General features: G+C 44.8%; 1 protein-coding gene across 2 annotated transcripts; it reads right to left on the bottom strand.

Moving 5' to 3' along the window:
- Positions 1-1,440: 1,440 nt before the first annotated feature.
- On the bottom strand, positions 1,441-21,684 carry ano10a (anoctamin 10a). Of its 2 annotated transcripts, XM_078253653.1 has the most exons (16): positions 21,546-21,684; positions 18,538-18,586; positions 17,645-17,821; positions 16,112-16,309; positions 14,291-14,425; positions 13,616-13,735; positions 12,749-12,933; positions 12,195-12,579; positions 11,103-11,158; positions 10,936-11,010; positions 10,476-10,664; positions 8,976-9,167; positions 8,663-8,791; positions 3,109-3,225; positions 2,823-2,839; positions 1,441-1,617 (listed from the first exon to the last, which is right to left on the bottom strand). In XM_078253653.1, exons 3-16 carry the CDS (start codon positions 17,778-17,780, stop codon positions 1,530-1,532), a joined length of 2,022 nt encoding a protein of 673 aa, XP_078109779.1. In that variant the 5' UTR covers positions 17,781-17,821; positions 18,538-18,586; positions 21,546-21,684; the 3' UTR covers positions 1,441-1,529. The 2 variants fall into 2 exon arrangements, with proteins under 2 accessions (XP_078109779.1, XP_078109778.1); XM_078253652.1 differs by lacking the exon at positions 2,823-2,839 and having other exon boundaries at positions 21,546-21,683.
- Positions 21,685-21,702: the final 18 nt, after the last annotated feature.

Below are 21,702 nucleotides of genomic sequence, written 5' to 3'. Positions count from 1 at the left end.
CTAACTAACGTTACAACACAACATTTCCCACAGACATGTTGGAGTCAGGAAGCCTGCGTGAGCAAACTAAATGAGGACATGGCTCTAATGTTGATCATATGAGATGAATGTGTATCTTCCTCTCTGCATACATAACAAACCAACATTGACACAATAACATTTCATAAAAGTAATGGAGAAAGGAGGCTCTCTGAAACATGTTATCACCTTATAAAGTTCATATGTCAGCAAAAGGTTGGTCTGTCTGGCAATGATTACATATTTGCGCCCCCCCTCCAAAAAAAAGAGGTTTTAGCCAGCACCAAAGGAAATTTAGTGCCAAAATGATAAGATAATAAAATAATCAATATTTTTAAAACCCTACAAACACAGCTGGACACACGGCATTTCCTTCTTTGTGAGGGATCAATCGTCTTTATTCTCCACAACCATTTGATTACATCAGCTCATTAAAATAGCAGAGGAGCTTAGAAAACATATGGAGATAGGCGTTAAAGGCACCGGGGGTGTTACAGGAGTGCAAAGTCATGTTCAGTTCCTTTGGATTCTTACTAAGTGATAAACAGCCCTGGTGACACCACATGCTCAGGTAAGAAAACTGATCTCTGGTCTGTGTGAGCAAACAAAAAGCCACATTACTTCAATCTCTCAGCAACTGAATGCCCGTATGTGGGATTCAATCATATATTATATGGTGAAATCTAAATACCAATGCATCCATGGCATTAAACTTTTTATTTGAGTTGAACTTCCAGAACTCTGACAGCCTGTAAGCTGATAGCACAGAGCTGTGAGCCATTCAGACCCAACGTTTTTATGACATTTTTTACATCCAAAAAACTTACGCAACAAAGTTTGAGCAACATGAATATAGCTTTTCATTTACGCTTTGGAAGTTTCACCGCTTGAGATGACCTAATGGAGGTTTCAAAGACCACATGAATGCAGACGGACCGTTTTCAGGAGTCAAATATTGTGTTTAATACCACTGAAGTATTCAGTAGGGATCATGTCGGTTGTATAAAGATTCAAGTGTGTATGGCCTCTGTTTGCTTCCATACTTAGAGTGCAGAACTCAAAAGGAGCATATGTTTTATTATATTACAAGCAGCTTTAATACTGAGAGACAGTCAGCAGGTTTTGGTTTAACACACACACACACACACACTGAATCATGCAGGTGGACAAACTAACATTTGCATCAGTACTGATTCAACTCAACCCAAAAAGAAGTGTCATGGCTATAAAGTCAATATTTGCTACAGTAACGTACGTCATAATACAGCATTCCTCTGTGATTTCAACCCCATGTATCTGTGTAACCCCCCCCCCCCCTTACACCTTCTCATTCAGAGACCAACAGCTGTGTGTGATGCTGTGACACACTGCAGATAAGCAGCACCCCTGCTAAAGATCAGTGGTTTATCTGAGTGTGTGTGCGTGAGTGTGTGTGTGTGTGTGTGTGTGTGTGTGTGTGTGTGTGTGTGTGTGTGTGTGTGTGTGCGTGTGTGTGTGTGCATGTGCGTGTGTTAAAGCTGTGTGAGGTGGCGACTGCTGCACGGCCTCCTCTCCTCCTCACCGAACCGGCTCACTGGGCTCCGACGCTTCCAGCATTTTCTGAAACACAGCAACAGGTTTCATGACAGGAAGAAGCTGTGTGTGTGTGTGTGTGTGTGTGTGTGTGTGTGTGTGTGTGTGTGTGTGTGTGTGTGTGTGTGTGTGTGTGTTCCTGTGCACATCGGTCCTGAGCTTCACGTTGTCAGACGTCAGCAGACAAAAGCACAGCAGCTGTGTCAGTGGTGCTTTTAGAAGATATTAATATGAAATATGAATCCAGCTGTCAGCGCTGTGTCCTCAGCACGCACACACACACACACACACACACACACACACACACACCACACACACACACACACACACACACACACAAAATCTGACACAAATAAAGTTTAATATCGTATTTCTAAAGCGGAGCGGCCCGTGAAAACACCAGAGAGGGAACGTGATGTCACAGAGAGATTAAAGGGATAATAATAATAAATATATAATAATATCAGAACTAATTTCATATATATATATATATATATACACACAATATCATCTTGCATGTCCAGACCCTCCTCCACAGCGCTGAGGAGCAGTTAACCATAGTCCTCATAAAGCCACCGCAGTTTAGGACGGCAACACAAAGACAGAGGAAGGGGACGGACATCTGGCCTAAAATTAGGGACATCTTAGGGAGTGGAACGTCGTGGATATGGACTACTAATATCATAACATTTACAACCAACTACTGAACTGTCGAGTTGCTCTGCCAAGAAAAACCATAGAAGTTCTGATGATGATGATGATGATGATGATGATGATATATGGTGGACATAACATTACGTTACATATAAGTTATACATTATATCTTCTAGTCACTTTCTGTAGTTCAGATTTAAACTCAAACTCCCTTCAGATGAAGGCATTATTATCATAAGGTTCCTTCTGAGAGGAAATTCTAAATATGGCTAAAAGGATCTTAAATCACTTCAGAATGAAGAGTGTTGCAACGAGTGCTTCTGCATGTTGACGGCTCAGTTCATCTCCGCGTTAATCACACGTTAGTCGGCAGCAAGGCACGAAGGCACATTTCATCTGCGGTGAGTGAGACAGTACCGGGCCATGCTGACTGTCAGATCACCTTGGGTTAACCCGGGTTAACCCGGGTCAGCGGCATGATGCTGCTCACTTAGGAGATTAGATATAGTCAGAGCAAACACAACGCCTTTCAGAAGGTCGCTCCAGTCTACAAAGCAGCATCACCAGAGCTTACTCACCCTCCACGCAGCGATCTCTGCAGAACCAAGAGACCACACAACATCACTGGCTCAGACACACACTCAGACACAAGCAGGAAACACAGCATCAGTGCCCCCCCCACACTGTAACACTGTGGACTCAGTCTGCCAGAGGGAGTGGCTAGTGTCAAGATCATCATTAGAGCGCCACTCCGCCCGCCACATCCAACAGACGGCTGCAACGTGTGTGTGTGTGTGTGTGTGTGTGTGTGTGTGTGTGTGTGTGTGTGTGTGTGTGTGTGTGTGTGTGTGTGTGTGTGTGTACCTTTTTCTTGAGGGCCTCCAGAGATTCAAACTCCAGGCGGGCCAGACTGATCTGGATGGGTTTGGGAACGTCTGGGATCAGGAAGCTCAGGATGAACTTAAAGGCCAGCAGTACGTGCTGAAATTACACAATAATGCACACGCACACACACACACACACACACACACACACACACACACACACACACAAAATCATAAATGACCTGTAACAGTAAATGAGACTAACAGTGTAAGAATGCTATTTTTATATAGTTTTTAGTAAGGCATCTGCCCGGCCTGATTATTCCTGCAAAGTCACAGAATGATTTACGGCAGGTAGACGGCGCTACAGTCACACATTTCGGTGTGTCACACATTTTCGATCACCGGAAAAGCCTGTGTTAGTGAGTATCCAGCCAGGTACAAGGTAGCAGGAGATTTCTTGATGAAAAGAAATGGTGATGAATAAAGGTATGTTCTGAGCAAAGGCTTTGTACACTAAGAGGTTTATGATTCCAGTCAGCAGCAGCAGCAGCCGGGCAGCGAACAAACCGCTGATCTGAGGGACTTGTCATATTGATTGAAAGTGCAGAATAAACAGCCAGCTCTTAGTTGATTACTAATGCTATTCAAGGCTGATTTATGTTTGTGAGGGCTCAGCAGCACAAGGTTAGGCTGAGACTGAGAGCAGGCCGGGAGTAGGAAAAGAAGTGTTCTCTGCAAGGTCTGACCGTGACGGAGCTTCACATCTGACAGGCTGCGTGTCACCTGCCGGTCTCCCCTGACAACACAAAGCTCAGAGTCCTCCTCCTCGTTTCATCCTGAACGTTGTTTCAGTCATCTGAGGTACTGAGGATAGAATCCCCAGAGCACCGCAGACAGGTGTCACTGTTCAGTACCCAGCCCTTCATGCTGTTACCATGGCAACCCTTCACTGGTAATTGGACAATTAGCATTTCAATCCGTTTGATTAGGGACTGTTAATTCTGCCATCTCGTGTGTGATCTGACATCATATAAAATCTGCCTCTCTGGAGTTTTCACTACAGTCTGGTTGGAACCTGGACAATGTGGGACTTGTGGAAGTTAGTGGTGCACACACCAATCCAAAAGCAACATTAATCTCACCTCATTAGAGATTAGATCAATAACAGAGCATGGTTTGTCTCAGGAGAACAGCTGGACAGCTGCTCCACACAGAGAGATTACTGGTCTGATGCTGCTGCCACTGGGCCAAAGTTAATGGGATTGTCGGAAAAAAAAACAGAGTAATCAGATTACTGAGTCGCTGCTGAAAATAACCTTGGAGAAACAGACATATGGACTGACCCACACAGGGTTAGCTAACCCTTATCACCAGCACAGCTACAGATACTCCTCTTTGTTACCATCATTCTGCAGGACACACTGCCTGAGGGACACACTGCCTGAGGGACACACTGCCTGGGGGACACACAGCCTGAGGGACACACAGCCTGAGGGACACACTGCCTGAGGGACACACTGCCTGAGGGACACACTGGACTCTATATGAATGTATGAATATGTGAATGTGTTCACAGCGTGTTCTGCTGCTCCCAGGTGGCCAAACATCTGTCTTTACCTCACACAGGTGTGATGGCTGAACACTGGGGAGAAAGATGTGTCGCCTGTCACTTCACCCGGCTGTCCATCAGCTCCTGATCCTGCCTCCCTTCATTCGGCGGCTTTGTGAGCAGTGGTGGTGCTGTGTGGGCCCGGCTGGGTTTTTTTTTTTTAGATTGGGTTCTCTAAAAGACTAACCATACACATAATAAACACAAGAATACTCCTTCCAAGTATTCACAAGAATACTCCTTCCTCCAAGAATACATTTGATTCATCACTGCCCATGAATAATTACAACTTCCCCTCTCTGGGGTGAAACATGTACGGGAATACTATCTTATAATACAGTTAGGGGGGGCCAGAGGGGGGTCCAGGCTTAACATTACAGGGACCCTGATCTCCCTCAGCCCCCTTAGAGCTGCCATTGCTTGTGAGCAGACAGACTGAGACTCTGTTCCTGTCGCAGGCTGGCCGGTTGCCTGGTTACTGCTCACTGAGGTGTGTAAGTCCTTTTTGGTAATTACCCAGGTATCATAGAACCACTGCTGGAAAGGGATGAGGTGCTGGCGCTGCACGCCCCCCATAACCAAGATAAGAGGAGCTGAAGGATTTCATTTTAACCCTCCACTGTTAACTGACCAGTTAACACCTATAGATAATATATTGTAGATGTATATGTATTGGATGTTGTGTCAATAAGCGCCATCTGTGTGTACACTAAACATTACCCAGCGTGTCTCATTACCCTGGCTGTCCCGCCGACTCGCTCTGTTCTCAGAAACGTGCTGATGGTAAGAGGAGGAACGTGCTCAGATGAACAATCAGCAACAGGTTTATCACATGTAGTGCTCTCCTCTTTCCCTTTCTCAATCAATCCTCTCTCTTTCTCTCTTTCTCTCTCTCTCTCTCTCTCTCCAGACCTATCATGCCTTCTCTCAACCCTTCCCACTGTTGCTCCGTCTCTGTTTTCCATCTCCCCTTCTGTCACAGGCCTGAGGTCTCCTCTAGAGAGGAGCATGGATGGACGTCTGCACTAGAGTGCTGATCGGGCCACATTTTTCTGTCCGAGCCCGGCCCGCGTCCGACAGGCATTAAGATATTTATGTCCGAGCCCGACACATCTCTTTTTTTTTTCTCCTACTAATGACACATACGTTTGTTTGTGTGGAAAGCCCGCTGGAGGAAGGCATTCGGAAATGTCAACAGGTGAGCGCATCAGCGGTTGTCACAGCTGCATAAACAAATTTCCGCACACAGGAAGACGGATGTTAGGGTAATATTTTACATTTATTTTGATCACAAAAACGAACCTTTGCATCAAGTGAAACAGGCCCATTGGCTACCTACATGATAAGCTGTTATAAATTTAAAATGTTCAATGCCTTATTGCGCTGATGTGACCGAGCCCGACCCGAACCTGAACATTATTTCTAAATATTTGTCCGAACCCGAAGTCGGGTATCCATCCTCTAGTCTGCACGGACTGTTCGACCTGATGCAGGGTGTCGTCATGTGCACGATGGATCACTAAAACCGGAGGTGGCATTAAACTCAAACAATACTAGCGTGGGACTGATGGGTTTAGTTTTTCTTCCAGTAGTGAGGTTAAGCGTTACAGTAAAGGTCCTTAAACACATTACTGTCGAAGTGGAGCCGAGATCCTGAAGGCGGACTGGAGGACAGATCATTCATGTGCTGAATGAATGACACAGTGGCCCTGGGGTAAAGGTCAGGGGCCACGGGCGAGTCAACTATCGGAGAAAGTCAACCATGTGTCCCGCTGCTGTGGCCAATCATGTGCGCATGGATCAGACTTGTGGGTGTGTTTTGAGGCGGTGTGAGAGTCCCGTACATGAAAAACAGGAAACACACAGTCTATCTATATCGCTGCCACAAGAAAGATTTAAAACACCAAACACAAGCTCTGAACTGCCCGGGAGTTTGTGGAACAGCTGACTGTATCCTCATTCCCTCCGTCTCTTTTCTTTCTACACTTTAGCAACAACATAGACACAACAGAGACACAACATAGACACAACAGAGACACAGAGCCTGTCCAGACAGCTTCCTGGGACAGAGTCAGAGCTCTAAACCTGCAGAGTGAAGCTGAAACAACTCAACCCAGCTGGAAGGGTTCATTAAACAGCTTTACCGTCAACATTTATCAGCTCTGTGTGCGTGCGTGCGACCCAGTTTGTGCCTCAGCAGAGAGGTATGACAGTGTGACTCTGTTGAACGATGTTTCACAGTCGGAGACGGCAACTTGATGACCAATCTTCCCTCAAGAGCTCGCTAGAGCGGCACAAGGTCCTAAAGAAACGTCTCCCCGTGGCGTCCTCGCCGTTCACGTCAGCCTCGCTGTGCTGTCTCTCTGCAGCCTGAGCGTGCGTCTGAATGGAACAGAGAAAAGGCAAGCGAGCTGACGCAGAGGTTAACAGAGGTGGATTAGGAGAGGAAGAATCTGGATATAATAATATACGCACAAAAGCCTGAACAATGACTGGCTGACAGGAACACACACAAACACTGATGCACATCAGAATCCCCCTCCCTGCCTCTGTCTCTCACTTCTGTGTGGATCTAGTTTGGACTCTGGCTCCATCTAGTGAGAAACCTCTCCATCCACTCAGCTGCAGTGTGGTGGAGGCCAGGATTCTGTTACAGGTCGTGTCGATGTTCCAGCTGCTTTGCATGATTAGAGCTCAGATTAGAGCCTGATTAGAGCTCAGAGCAGACTGAGTTGCTCGTTGATTTCAGTGAGGAGCAAGGCGAGACGTACTCACATCAGGGTGTGAGAGCAGATTAGACAACTTCTGAGGACGCGTGGAAGTTTGGTACAGACGCTCTAAAGACAGAGGAGATGGATTTCAGGAAGAACCATGGACTGTATACAATATGGACGTGGTCCCGGTGACATCACCCACAGATGTCTGAAGAGCTAAGATCAAGGCCGTCACCATCTGGGCAGTGCCTGGCGTCAGCTAATCCAAAACTGGCCAAAGAGGTGAGGCATGCTGGAGCTGAGGCGGCTGAATGAAGCCGACAGTCTCGCCTGAACATCATCAGGACAAAAAAATAAAATAAACCGCCACAACACTATCATCCAGACTGCAGCTGGTCTCCTCAACACAGACTCATGTCCCAGCACATGGACACCATCCGTGTCAAAGCGTTACATTAACTCACATCTTTCAGGATTCTGTACAGTCTCTATACTTTATACTGACAACCTTTGCACATTCTGCACAAAACTCTACATATCTAAAGAAACAATATATATATATATATATATTGTACATATATATATATATATATATATATATATATATATATATTTATTGTTTCTATATATATATGGAGTTGTTTCTATATATATATATATATATATATTATTGTTTTTTTCATATTGTTATTGTTAATCTTTTTCGGTTTTATTTATGTTGGTATACTTGCTTTTTATCTCCATTATGTAACTGTTATGCAACCCAACACCAAGGCAGATTCCTTCTGTGTGAAAACCTCCTCAGGATCCAGACTCTGATCATTCTGTCAGAACAACCAACACAGCACCTGTGTGGAGGTTCAGGACGCTCACTGGACAGTGGAGTATCTAGGACCAGCTGTTGGCATGTCACCCAGGTGTGATAACACACGGTCCATTCAGCTGGTCCACCTTTACGGCCCTGTAGGCTCCGGTGAGGGAACGCTGCAGGATGGAGAAGGCAGTGGACCCGGAGCACAGTGAAATGAGAAGGAGCTCAGTATTGGCTAGACAAAACAGTCTCTGAGCAGCTCCTCTAACAGCCGTGCAGACTGGCTCTGGACATCCTCACTTTGAAAGTGGACTCACGAGATGTCGGTTGTGCTTTTTGGAATTTTGAGACAAGCCCAGCCTTGTTCTATCACAAGTCATACCAAAGTAATTAAAGACTGTATGGGATCATGTCTTCCTTTGTGGTGTGTGTGTGTGTGTGTGTGTGTGTGTATTACCTCAATAGCCACTGTCCACAGGATGAGCTGGGACTCAGAGTCGGGGAAGTAAGCCTTGACTTGTGGAGACATGCCTATCAGCGAACAGTTGGTCACAACAGCGATCACGCTCATGGCCTCAAAGGCAAGCTGTACACAGACAGACAGGGGGACAGAGAGACAGGGGGACAGACAGACAGGGGGACAGAGAGACAGGGGGACAGACAGACAGCCTGTCAGTGACAGGGACTGTAGCTGGACACCTGCCTCCTTTGGGTCAAGACAAATGTGATAAATCCATAAAAGTTGCTGAAGCAATCTGTCTGTGTGTCACCTGCCAGACTCCTATGTTGGCTGCCGGGTCAGAGAAGGGTCGCTTGAACACCCGACACATCTTGAAGGCATCCGAGTAAACCTCGGTGATGTTGTTCAGCACCACCAGCACAGCAGCCAGAGGGTAGACGCAGGAGAACAGGCTGACGTAGCCAAAGAGCAGGAACAGCTCCAGGTAGTCATCAAACGTACCCTACACACACACACACACACACACACACACACACACACACACACACACACACACACACACACACACACACAAATGGATAATGGATCATGTGAAGGCTTTAATCTGCATGTAAAAGGAGCCTGTGACTAGGTTAAAAAGAACTTTTCTTCCTTCCCAGCGCCACCAGTTCATGATTGGATTGACGAGTGCCTTGATTATAACCCATCTGGGAGAGGGTTAGTTTCTAGGTTATATCATACAATACAAGCAAGTGACACACCCTCCCTCAATCACATTAAGGACCATTGGCAAGAAGAATTAGGAAGAGTAATCCTGGATGTGGATTGGCAATATGCTATACAGAGGATACACCCCTCCTCCATACGTATCAGACATGGGGTACTACAGTTTAAGATCTGCCATAGACTTCACTTATCAAGGGCAAGACTTGCTAAGATATATCCAACATGCCTTGAGGTGCCATCAGGAACCAGGAGCGCTGTATCATATGTTCTGGGCTTGCTCTACGCGTTCTTTGGCCTGCAATTTTTGATACATACACACAGGTTTTCAATAAAGATGTGGACCCTGATCCTATGATTGGTATTTTTGGGATAGCACCTTTTGGGCTCTGAACTCACAACTGCTCAATCGGAAGTACTAGCCTTTTCATCTCTGCTGGCTAGACGACTCATCCTTTTGCACTGGAAATCAGCTAACCCGCCGTCATTTGGACGCTGGGTGACCGATGTTATGGCACATCTTAAATTAGAGAGAATGAGATGCTCCCTTGGGGGCTCAGATAAGAAATAAAAAAAAGTGTGGCAGCCCTTTTTAGAACATATAGAAAATAATTTCAGACCTAGCATATAAATGTATATCTATGCCCTGCATCCCACCTCCCTCTCTTCTCCCTCCCCCCCTTTTTTTTTCCCTCCTCTCTCAATATACTTTATTTTAGTATTTCTTTGTTGTCATGCATTTTATTTTTCACATCTATTTTAATGTATATTACAACACATGTCAATATTGGTTTTCCATTACTTGTTGACATTAAATGTTGACAATGTAAATATTGCTTGGAAACACTCGATGGTGTTTTTTGCCCCCAACGTCTCCTTCCAGGCAGCGCTGCGACCGCTGCCTCCAAGGCATCTAACCCTAATCTTAACCCTAACCATAACCATAACCATAACCAGTGCCTAATCCTAGTGGCAGCGCTGCCTGGAAGGAGCCGTTGGGGGCAAAAAAACACCGATAAACCTTGGAAACCTCTGCAAAAACCCAATAAAGATCATTTCAATAATAAAAAGGAGCCCGTGCACCTACCAGGTACGTGCTCATGTCGGCCTCCAACCGGACCTGATCGGCCAACGGAAGCTCTTTGTCCTCCAGAGTTCTTCTCTTCTGGACTTTGCGCATCATCTTCTTGTTGCGTCTCCTCTGCAGCCAGTAGGGCAGGAAGGCCTCCATGAACTGGTTCAGGATCTGACTGGTGATCAGCAGCGTGGCCAGACTCTGGACACACACAGAAACCAGGCGGGGGGAGAGGGGAGGGAGGAAGGAACAACATGTAAGGGAGGGAAGTTAATAAAAGTGGGAAGATTAAAGAGGGATTGAGAGTTGGAAGAACACACGGAGGGAAGGTGCGAAGAGAGAAGTAACGAAGGAAGAAAACAGGAGTAACATTAGGACAAAAACAAAACAAGGGAACAAACATGAAGGGAAGAAGGAGGAGGAGAAGAAAGCTTGAAGGGTTAAAGGACGGATGGAGGGAGGGCAGGCCTACCTGTCGGAGCAGCACCATGTCCTGCATGACGAAGGCGATGTAGAACAGCGAGGCGAAACAGTTGAAGAAGTTGAACTGCGGGGAAAAGAGAGACAGCCATGATGAGAGCTGCTCTCTGAGCACTGAAGGAAGAAACTGGTCAACAGCACCGTGGGATTCATACTCACTACTAATACTTTGAGGACCAGGTGATTCTGATATGAAGACTCCAGCCGGTGGTTTTCTGAAACACAACACATGCGGCGCAGTCAGTAACACACAGCACATCTCCTCAGTCACTCCTTTCAGAGGAAACGAGGATTTCTCTTCCAGAAAGTTGGGAAACGTCCGAAATAAAAAATCTACTGTATGAAGTAGATTGGTAGTTCCTAAAATACGTCAAGCCATAGACACGGTGGCTCCTACATTTCCGATAATGCAGCTTTATAGCGTCGTTCATGTCACTGTGTAACTAGTCTGGATCAGGGGAAGAACATTTCCAGGATAATGCCTGACTTCCAGCACGTCCCTCTCCTTCCTCTCTCTCTGTGTGCTGCCGTTCTCAAAAATCCCTTCGCTACAGGAAACGACAACAAACTCCGAGCTAACGTTACACGCTGAAAATGTCACGTTTTGAAGAAAGTTTGGATGGTGCAACAAGGCAGGCCTGCTTGGTTCTTTTAGAGAATGATTGTAAAGATTTACAAAGAATATGTTTAGGGCGTTTCCTCTCTAACTGGGAGGTTTTGGGACTGATTGGTGGGATTGCTGTGGACGAAGTACACACGGAGATACACTGGTAAGAGCTAATGAGGTTTAACCATGTATCAGTTAATTTAAATAGTTCACGTTACTGTATTGCTGTATTGTGTCAATTATTCCTTCCAGAGACTATTTAGCAGAGCCACCGTCGCTGCGTACGGAGCTTAGCGCCGCCCAAGACCATTGGGATTGGTTTATAGAAATGCAAACAAGCCAGAATGGTTTTCTCTTATCCCAGAATGCATCTGAGGTGTAGCCAGACCTTACTCCACAGCGCTGTGGAGATAGAGCTGGACATGAGACACTACTATGTAATAACCGCCCACGTCTCCTAAACTCCACGTCCACAGAAACATGGTGTCTTCAGCCCATTCTGTGCATGCTACCTGAACTGTAGCATGGAGGAACATCTGACTTTAACTGTCCCCCAGTGTCCCAGAGGTGCAGCTGTGACCAGATGTCTTTTCAAATGACAGAGATGCATATGTTTGACTTGAGTTATTTCAACTGCTGCTCACCCCACTCTGTCAGGAACTCGGCGGCGTATCTGTAGATGAGGTTCATGACCTCGATGACCACGGCGTAGATGATAGAGGGGATGAAGAGCAGGACTCCTGTCCAGAAGCTGGGCTCCTGGTCGTGGACGGACAGCGCCCATCCCTCCATCTGGAAGTAGATCATCATGACGTAGAGGGACAGGTAGAGGCAGAGCAGGACGAAGGGCAGCGACACCAGGTAGATCCGCAGCAGCCTCTTGGCGTGGGGGTAGAGGGGCTCCTCGCGGCCCGTCACTGGGTTGAACCCGAGGACGCCGTGGAAACCAGGCCGGGGTTCTTCGAAGGCCTTCTTCCTGCTCAGCGTGCCCCAGCGGTAGGCCAGCGAGGCGCTGCAGCGCTTCCACAGCTGGTGGAGGAACGTTACTCAGCTTTCACATGATTGACATTCATTCAACACAGCCGGTATTACACTCCTCACATGCGTCTGCTGCACTATCTGCTGCTCTATCACGTGTCAGATTTCTCTCATCGTCTAATTCCACTGCAGGGCACCTACAGGCAGATACAGTCCGTACCTCCAGGATGACAGTGCACCACACCAAGTTGAATGCAGCAAAGATCACGTATTTGTCGTAGTCCTCCCAGTCAAACAGATAGTAAGGCACACCAATGAGAGCCATGGGCACCAGGGCAAAGGTGAAGTACTCCAGGAAGCCAAAGTACAGGGCCTGGCCCTCCCCATAGTAGTGTCTGATGTCGTCTGCAGAACAAAGGAACATCAATGAGAAGGTGCAAGGCAGTCACAAATATGACGGGAAAATAATTATAAAGTTAAAGGACAAATCCGGTGCAAAATGAACCTAGGGGTTAATAACTCATGTGTACCGAGTCGACCGTTTTCTGGAATATGTTTTCATGCTAATCGAATGTGACCAGTTTTTTCGCAAACCGCTAATTAGCTTATAACGCTAGTCGTCGGGGCAGAGGGTAAAGTAAAAAGAAATCTCTATTTCTGTACCACTAACAAGGCTCAAAATATCACCACACTTCCACGGTAGCATGATGAGGGTCCCTGCATGTAAACCGAAGCATTGGGAACTTCGTACGTGTACAGACAGTTTATTAAAAAGATAGTTTAGAAAGACAGTACCGTTCACGTATACAGGCGGGCGCCATCTTGGGAAAACAGTCACGACCAGTCGAACGGCGAGCGCCTTGGGAAACCACGGACCATGGGAGATTTCAAGTGACGGTTCAGCTCACGTTGCACGGCGTTTGGCTGGTCGTGACTGTTTTCCCAAGATGTGGACTTGTCCTTTGAGTGAAGAGAATTAAAAACAAGAGTAACAGCGTGTGAACAGTTCCCCTCTGTGCATCAGAACACATATCAACCATGTGCTGATCTCAGACAGTGATAGAGAACTGGTGCTTCTTCAGCTTACCCAGAGGCTGAAGGGACAACTTCACCTTCCCGTACCAGGAAAAAGACAGCCGCTTAAGTTCCTCGTTTTCGTGCAGGGGAAACACCTGGACCAGGATCCCCTTGGACTGCAGTCTGCGGACTGACATGGGAACAAGAAAACAGCCTGTTTCCTCCTGTGTGCCCAGCATCCTACTGCTTTAGCAATTGAAGTGATGCTGACTGTACTGCAGGTCGTTGGGAGAAGCTTTATTTGCTCAAAGTTTGAATTAATTGCAAGACGTTTCACTGACTTTTGAGTGACACAAAACCATTTCCTTCCCCGACTCTTGTTTGTCTGAACTCGCTTGTCCAACCACACGAGCATGCAGCTTCATTTTCTCAGCAGACAATAGCTGGGAGAGCACAATGCACAGTCTACAGCAATCACTTCTATTGTCTAATACAGAGCCACAGCAAAGCTCCATCACATCATCTGCCTTTTTCTGAGTGCATCATTTGTCCAAAATGATTACATTCGGCTTTAACACCATTTGACGAATAAAGGCGCTGTATAGAGGACTCTATCTCTACTGCACGCTCATTGTTTCTTTATCTCGCCTCAGAGTATCTCACTGCATTTGCAAATGTATGTTTCTATACTGCAGACACAGAGAGAGAGAGAGAGACACACGGTAATATTAGGTTTGACACTCACTGATGGACTTCCCGGGGTAGAGCTTGACCTCGGAGTGTCCTGGAACATGAGTCTCCTGCTTGGCCCGTAATGTGTCCAGCAGGTGTTTAATGATGTACTGACACTCAGCCATACTGAGGAAGGAGTCCCCGTCCCCTGGAGAGACACAGCAGAGACATGTTAACAAACTGGCAGCCACGCTGCTGCAGTCACACTTGCTCAGCTACACTCAGGGTCCAAAATTTACTTTTTTGTCCACCAGCCAAATGGCTATTACCACTGGGTTTTTTTTGGCTGGTGAGCAAAGCAAATCTACCAGCCACTTGCATATTTTTTTTACCAGCATTTGGCTAGAAGATGGTGTTACTTTGGGACCGTGTCTACACTGCAACTCTTTTTCCTCTGAGAGTGCCATGTGCTGATCAGAAAGCAACCCTCTACTCATCCACCTCCACTGCTTCAGAGTCACACTAACAGTTCCCTTCATTATTGGTCGTAACGCTGGAGCCACAAATCATTTTAGTGGGAGCTCATAAATATCACAATTTGGTTTTACTGTATACATATACATTTTCCTGTATATGTTTCAAACATGGTGTTTAAATCCTATATTAGTAATGTTTGATGCATATGTTATAAGAATAACATAGCTGCTTTAAAATGCTCATATTATGCTTTTTGGCCTTTTCCCTTTCCTTTATTGTGTTATATATCTTTTTTCTGCATGTTATAGGTTTCCAAAGTGAAAAAGCCCAGAGTCCACCCCAAAGGGACTTACCATCTCCCACAGAAAACACTGTTCACAAACTGCTCCAAACAGCTCTATTGTAGTCCAGCCTTGACTTCAGAGACAAACGTGGTCACTTTTTAACACACGTTATAATGCTCGCCTAGCTGCTAGCGTGCCACGCCCTCATAGTCTGCTTCTGACTGGCTAGTAGTCCTTACCTAGCTACTGAGCATGTGCGACTCCCAACAAAGATGGAACAGAAGTGAGATGTCTCACTCTGTAGCTAAAACAGAGAGCTCAACACACAGGGTGAAAAGAGGAGCTGCAGCAGTGTTTTTTTTTATTAAACCACATAAACCTATTCTGATATAACCTCTAAATACAATTATGAACCTGAAAATGAGCATAATATGAGCATTTTAAAGAATAGCTCACAGTTGATTTTGCACTAAGGTTCTAAAACGAGAAATATTAGAAAACACATTCCATTTGTCAAGTACTGAATTCACACAGGAGTGTACAGAAATAGGCTTTACCGTGTGATTGTTTCACATAGACTATTTATTTAGTGAATTACCAGGAAGCCAATGTCATTGTTATCCAGTTATGAAATGACCTACATGGAGATAGAGGATTTTGGCCATATCGCCCAGTCCTAATGCACACCACTGCTTAGGGTCCACTGTGTGTTGGCCAGTGACTGATAAGACTTTAGATGAGTAATCCAGAACAACACATTGTTGTAAATAGCTGATTATGTTGATTTTTTTTTTTTTTTTAAGCAGTTTTCAATTATTTGATTCAGACATAGCTTAACCATGTCCTGTGATGTGCTACTTCAGTACACTTTAACGACAAATATTACTGGGACCACTACAGAGGAACATTTCATATCCAAGAACTCACATTAGAGACACGACCGCTGACTATCTCTAGAACTATTCAGCACCAAACACGCTCCAGCCATATGCTGGGTGTCCACCTAGTCTTGATACCTTGTTATATAATATATGGATTATATAAATATGGATTACAGCTGCTTTAAGACAGACTTTATTCTGTGTCAGAAACACTCACAGGCCAAACATGAAGCAGCCGCTCCGGGACTTTACCTTGATAGTCCTTGAAGTCGTGTTTGTTGGCGCAGGTGAAGACTCTCATGGATCCATCGTTGAACTCCTTGAAGAGGCCCACATCCTCAGCTCCGGAGAGCAGCCTCTGCCACGTGGCCCCCACCAGGAACATGTTGGGGTTCTCCTTCTCCTGAGCATCCACTCCCAGGCCCAGCTGCTCCACCAGCAGCTCCGCACCTGGGACACATCAGGACACGCTCAGTAACACTGAATGGGACGGGAACACAGTAGCGTTGCACGATATTGACAAAACGTGATATTGCGATATCGATTATGAATATTCCGGTATAGATATTCATTTTGATATTTTTAAACATATGTAAAATTACAAACGTTATGGGAAAATGCATCAAAATAGATTCATAACAAATAAAACAAGTTTTCTTACAACACAAGGTTTATTTCAACTGACGGTCATATTGGACTGGTCCAACATGAATAAAGAAATAAGGACCATGTCTACAGAACAGGACATGTTTTACTGGACAGTATCAAATATATAAATAAAGAGAACGGGATACAACTTTTCTTTCCCTTCTCTGATTCGTTCCGTTTTGTTGTCTCTATCTATTTCTTCACTTACACCGTCACTCTGTTGAAATATGCACACACGTGGTACGCTCCATAGGGTTTGTCACGTAGTGGACACCTGGTACGCTCTATAGGGTTTGTCACGTAGTGGACACGTGGTACGCTCCATAGGGTTTGTCACGTAGTGGCCCTGTGGTTCGCTCCATAGGGTTTGTCACGTAGTGGACACGTGGTACGCTCCATAGGGTTTGTCCCGTAGTGGACACGTGGTACGCTCCATAGGGTTTGTCACGTAGTGGACACGTGGTACGCTCCATAGGGTTTGTCACGTAGTGGACACGTGGTACGCTCCATAGGGTTTGTCACGTAGTGGACACGTGGTACGCTCCATAGGGTTTGTCACGTAGTGGACACGTGGTACGCTCCATAGGGTTTGTCACGTAGTGGACACGTGGTACGCTCCATAGGGTTTGTCACGTAGTGGACACGTGGTACGCTCCATAGGGTTTGTCACGTAGTGGACACGTGGTACGCTCCATAGGGTTTGTCCCGTAGTGGACACGTGGTACGCTCCACAGGGTTTGTCACGTAGTGGACACGTGGTACGCTCCATAGGGTTTGTCACGTAGTGGACACGTGGTACGCTCCATAGGGTTTGTCCCGTAGTGGACACGTGGTACGCTCCATAGGGTTTGTCCCGTAGTGGACCCGTGAGCTGACGTGCACTAACACGTGCAAGTGGCACGGTAACTGGCCAATGAAACATGATCATTATAGCGTTTCAAGCGGGCTCTACATCAAACACAACTGAGCCACACAGCCAACGGACGGGACGCAGCGCTCCACAAAATAAACTAAATATTGCATACTTATCGCGACACTATCGATATAATATTGCGCAACGTGATATCGCGATAACGATATTGAGTCGATATATCATGCACCCCTAGAACAGAGGGGGACTAATGAGACCTTCCACACCTCCATCCTGCTGCTGGTCTCTGATCCGGCTCAGTAGCCATGCAATGGCTTCCTGGTTGGTGTCTGAAGCCAGCTCCAGCACCACCAAGGGAGTGAACCTGGAGCCACTGCTGTCAGCTGGCGGCTCCTGCACCATCGTCCCCTGTCCCAGTGAGACAGACAAAACGTCCTGGGGCACTGCTCAGAGAGGAAGAGAGGATTTATACACTTAATTACAAAACATATGATTTACTATCCTGATAGAACATATAATATAAAAAAAAAAACCCTAGTATACAGGGTTACATTCTAAAAGTTGAAATGGATAGAAGAGATCTATGCAGATATAAGTGTGCGTTTGGACTCATGGATGCTCGAGCCCCTGAGCAAAGATTACGCCCGGCGGAGTGCTGGTCATCCTGCATTCAATTCTAAAAGTTGAAATTTTTGTTACAGATCCTTAAAAACCTGATACACTAAATTCTCAGATGTCCTCCTACATGTCCTGCTGTGAGACTTTGTTTCAAGAGGTTTTGGGACTTGGGGGCGCTATTTTTGCTTTGAATAGCCAAATGAAGAGAAAGCAAAGAGCACAGTCAAAGCAAATATTCTGGAAATGTCAGTGACAGTAGTTGCTCCACCTCATAACAATAAATATACAATATACAACAATAAATCCCTCTTGGGGAAATTCATTTTCTGTCTTTTTTCATCCCCAGTGGAATCATTGCTATGATCCGCTGTACGGGGCTGACTGATTTGTTAGGGCAGTGGCCTGGAGAACACATACACAGTCCACTGACAGAGACAGCTGACACGGACAGGGAGGGGCGCTGTTAGTAACAGACATTAGTGGAGTCAAGTCTTATTGGAAACAAAGCACAGACTGCTGCAGGGTGCATGTCGGTACTCACCGGATGTGTGAAGGAAACTCTGGAGCTGTGTTCCAGCCTCGGGGCTGATCTGTGAACAGTCACATTAGATTAGAAACGACATGACTGTGTAGTTTGGAGTCTGAAGGCTGCAGCTCCCAGTGGACCCGAGTTATGCTCCACGTCACAAGCAGCAGCAAGCTTCAGCTGTCACGCCCACCAACCATACTCTCATGCTCTGGCTATGGAAAGCCCAAAGTGCCATAAAACGGCTATGTTTTAACGCGATTTACAATAAAACACTGTTTATAAGACTGATGTAGTCGTAAAAAGCTACAAGATATGCCATCAAAAAGCCGCTTTTTTAAGTGGCAAAAGGCAACGTGGATAGCCCAAAGTGCCATAAAACGGCTGTTTTAATTCGATTTACTTTAAAACACTGTTCATAAGACTGTTTTAGTCATCAAAAACACCAGGGGATGCCATAAAAAAGCTGCTTTTTACGTGGAAAAATGACATTTTAAGAAAATCTGGAAAGCCCAAAGTGCCATAAAACGGGTATGATTAATTCAATTTACATTAAAACACTATCTATAACACTGTTTTATTCATCAAAAGCACCAAGAGATGCCATAAAAAAGCTGCTTTTTACATGGTAAAAGGACGTTTTAAGGAAATATGGAAAGCCAAAAGTGCCATAAAATGGGTATGTTTTTATGCAATTTACATTAAAACTAGGGATAGACCGATTATCGGGCCGTTTTTTGGCAGTTTGCAGATTATCTTTATCGGCGTTTTATTTGCCTGATTACGATAAAGTTAATTTATTAAAAAGGGCTCTACTTTGGCTCGGCTACAGCTCTGTCCCTCTGCTTCGGTTTCACTCACCACTGAGTCTGACGTAATGTCCCGCCCAACACTATCTGACTCTCTTTTACTGGGTATTATGTTGAAAGTTTCTCATTTATTAAATAATTGCTTAATGCATTTAAACAATTGTGTTGGAGTTTGTAACATTCCAAAATCTTTATTTTGACTTAAAGATTTTCATTTTCACTGTAAATGCATATCGGTTCCAAATATCTGTTATCGGTTTCATTAACTACTAATAATCGGTATCAGCCTTGAAAAACCAGTATCGGTCGACCCCTAATTAAAACACAGTTTTATTATGTCGTAAAGGTTGTAAAAATGCAGCGTTTTTCCTTCCTTCTATTTTGCATTAGTATAAAGTTCAAAGTTTCTGCAAGTTAAAAATTAGCAGGCAGACTAACACCGGCACAATCAAAGAAATGTTGATAAATGTGCATTGCCCTCATAAATAATTCTTAAAATCACTTACAGTATTCCAGATTCAGAGGATTAAATATTAATTTGCCTGAGAATACAATCACCTTGCCTTCCTTCTTGTCTTTTAAAATAATAATACTATAATATTGTGTTGTCTGCCAGTGTAAAGCCGCCTACACATGATAGGCGGCAAAACCGCTCGCCGCCGGCCATTCCATTGTTTTCTTAGGGGAGAGCGGTGCCCCCCAACTAGGAGTCATACTAGCTCAGAATTGTCACTGTGCTCAAAGTTCAAATTATTTCAACTTTGACCTAGTTGCCGCTGAGCTTTCAAGGCGCAACCAATAATTCCAGAACGTTCCTGCGCTACGCTTTGCCTCTCTGCTCTGCGCCCTACTTCGCAGTTTTGCCGCAGATCATGTGTAGGCACTAAGGCTATTAGCCAGCGAATTGTCTTTATTTTTTGAAAGATGACTGTGAATGGTATTTGCCTGAGAATATGATCACTTACCTTGTCTTTTATAAAGAGAAATGAAAGCGGAATTTTATGGCAACTCACAAAAGATTTACAGATTTCTCGTCACATTCACAGATCTATGTACGCATTTACAGATTTCTCTACACATTCACAGATCTATGTACGCATTTACAGATTTCTCTTCACATTCACAGATCTATGTACGCATTTACAGATTTCTCTACACATTCACAGATCTATGTACGCATTTACAGATTTCTCTACACATTCACAGATCTATGTACGCATTTACAGATTTCTCTACACATTCACAGCTCTATGTACGCATTTAAAGATTTCTCTACACATTCACAGATCTATGTACGCATTTACAGATTTCTCTTCACATTCACAGCTCTATGTACGCATTTACAGATTTCTCTACACATTCACGGATCTATGTACGCATTTACAGATTTCTCGTCACATTCACAGATCTATGTACGCATTTACAGATTTCTCTTCACATTCACAGCTCTATGTACGCATTTACAGATTTCTCTTCACATTCACGGATCTATGTACGCATTTACAGATTTCTCGTCACATTCACGGATCTATGTACGCATTTACAGATTTCTCGTCACATTCACGGATCTATGTACGCATTTACAGATTTCTCTTCACATTCACGGATCTATGTACGCATTTACAGATTTCTCGTCACATTCACGGATCTATGTACGCATTTACAGATTTCTCTTCACATTCACGGATCTATGTACGCATTTACAGATTTCTCTTCACATTCACGGATCTATGTACGCATTTACAGATTTCTCTTCACATTCACGGATCTATGTACGCATTTACAGATTTCTCTACACATTCACGGATCTATGTACGCATTTACAGATTTCTCTACACATTCACAGATCTATGTACGCATTTACAGATTTGTCTTCATATTTACAAATCTCAATACACTTATGTGAAAAGAGATTTGGAGATTTTTACACATTTGCACATCTGATTATGCATACACAGATTCAGAATCATGTACACATTCACAAATCTCAGTACACATTTAGAGACTCTTTTACACAGACTGAGATACAGTTGTACAACTCTCCACACACATTTGCAAATAGTTTTGCTACAATTATGACCCTATAGCTATGACTTATAATGTGACATGTAACATGTCGTGAGACATTAGCCATAGACTGTCAGCGCAAACTAATCTGTGTTACGTTGAATATGCAAAACCGAACAATTAATATGATTTATGTAGGCTTCTTACTAGCAGCTGTGTCCGCTGGTGAGCGAGACTGGTCCAGACCTCTGAAGTAAAGACTTATTATAAGAAATGTGTGTGCCTGATATCGGCATAAGATACCACTGCTGAGCTGCAATGTTTAGAAAAGACACTTCCGCATTGACCCACCCTCTGTAGCTGA

The sequence above is a fragment of the Sander vitreus genome, chromosome 6, assembly GCF_031162955.1.
Source record: "Sander vitreus isolate 19-12246 chromosome 6, sanVit1, whole genome shotgun sequence".
Lineage (NCBI taxonomy): Eukaryota > Metazoa > Chordata > Actinopteri > Perciformes > Percidae > Sander > Sander vitreus.
Note: the sequence above shows the minus strand (reverse complement) of the source record. Positions and strands in the feature narration are given on the sequence as shown.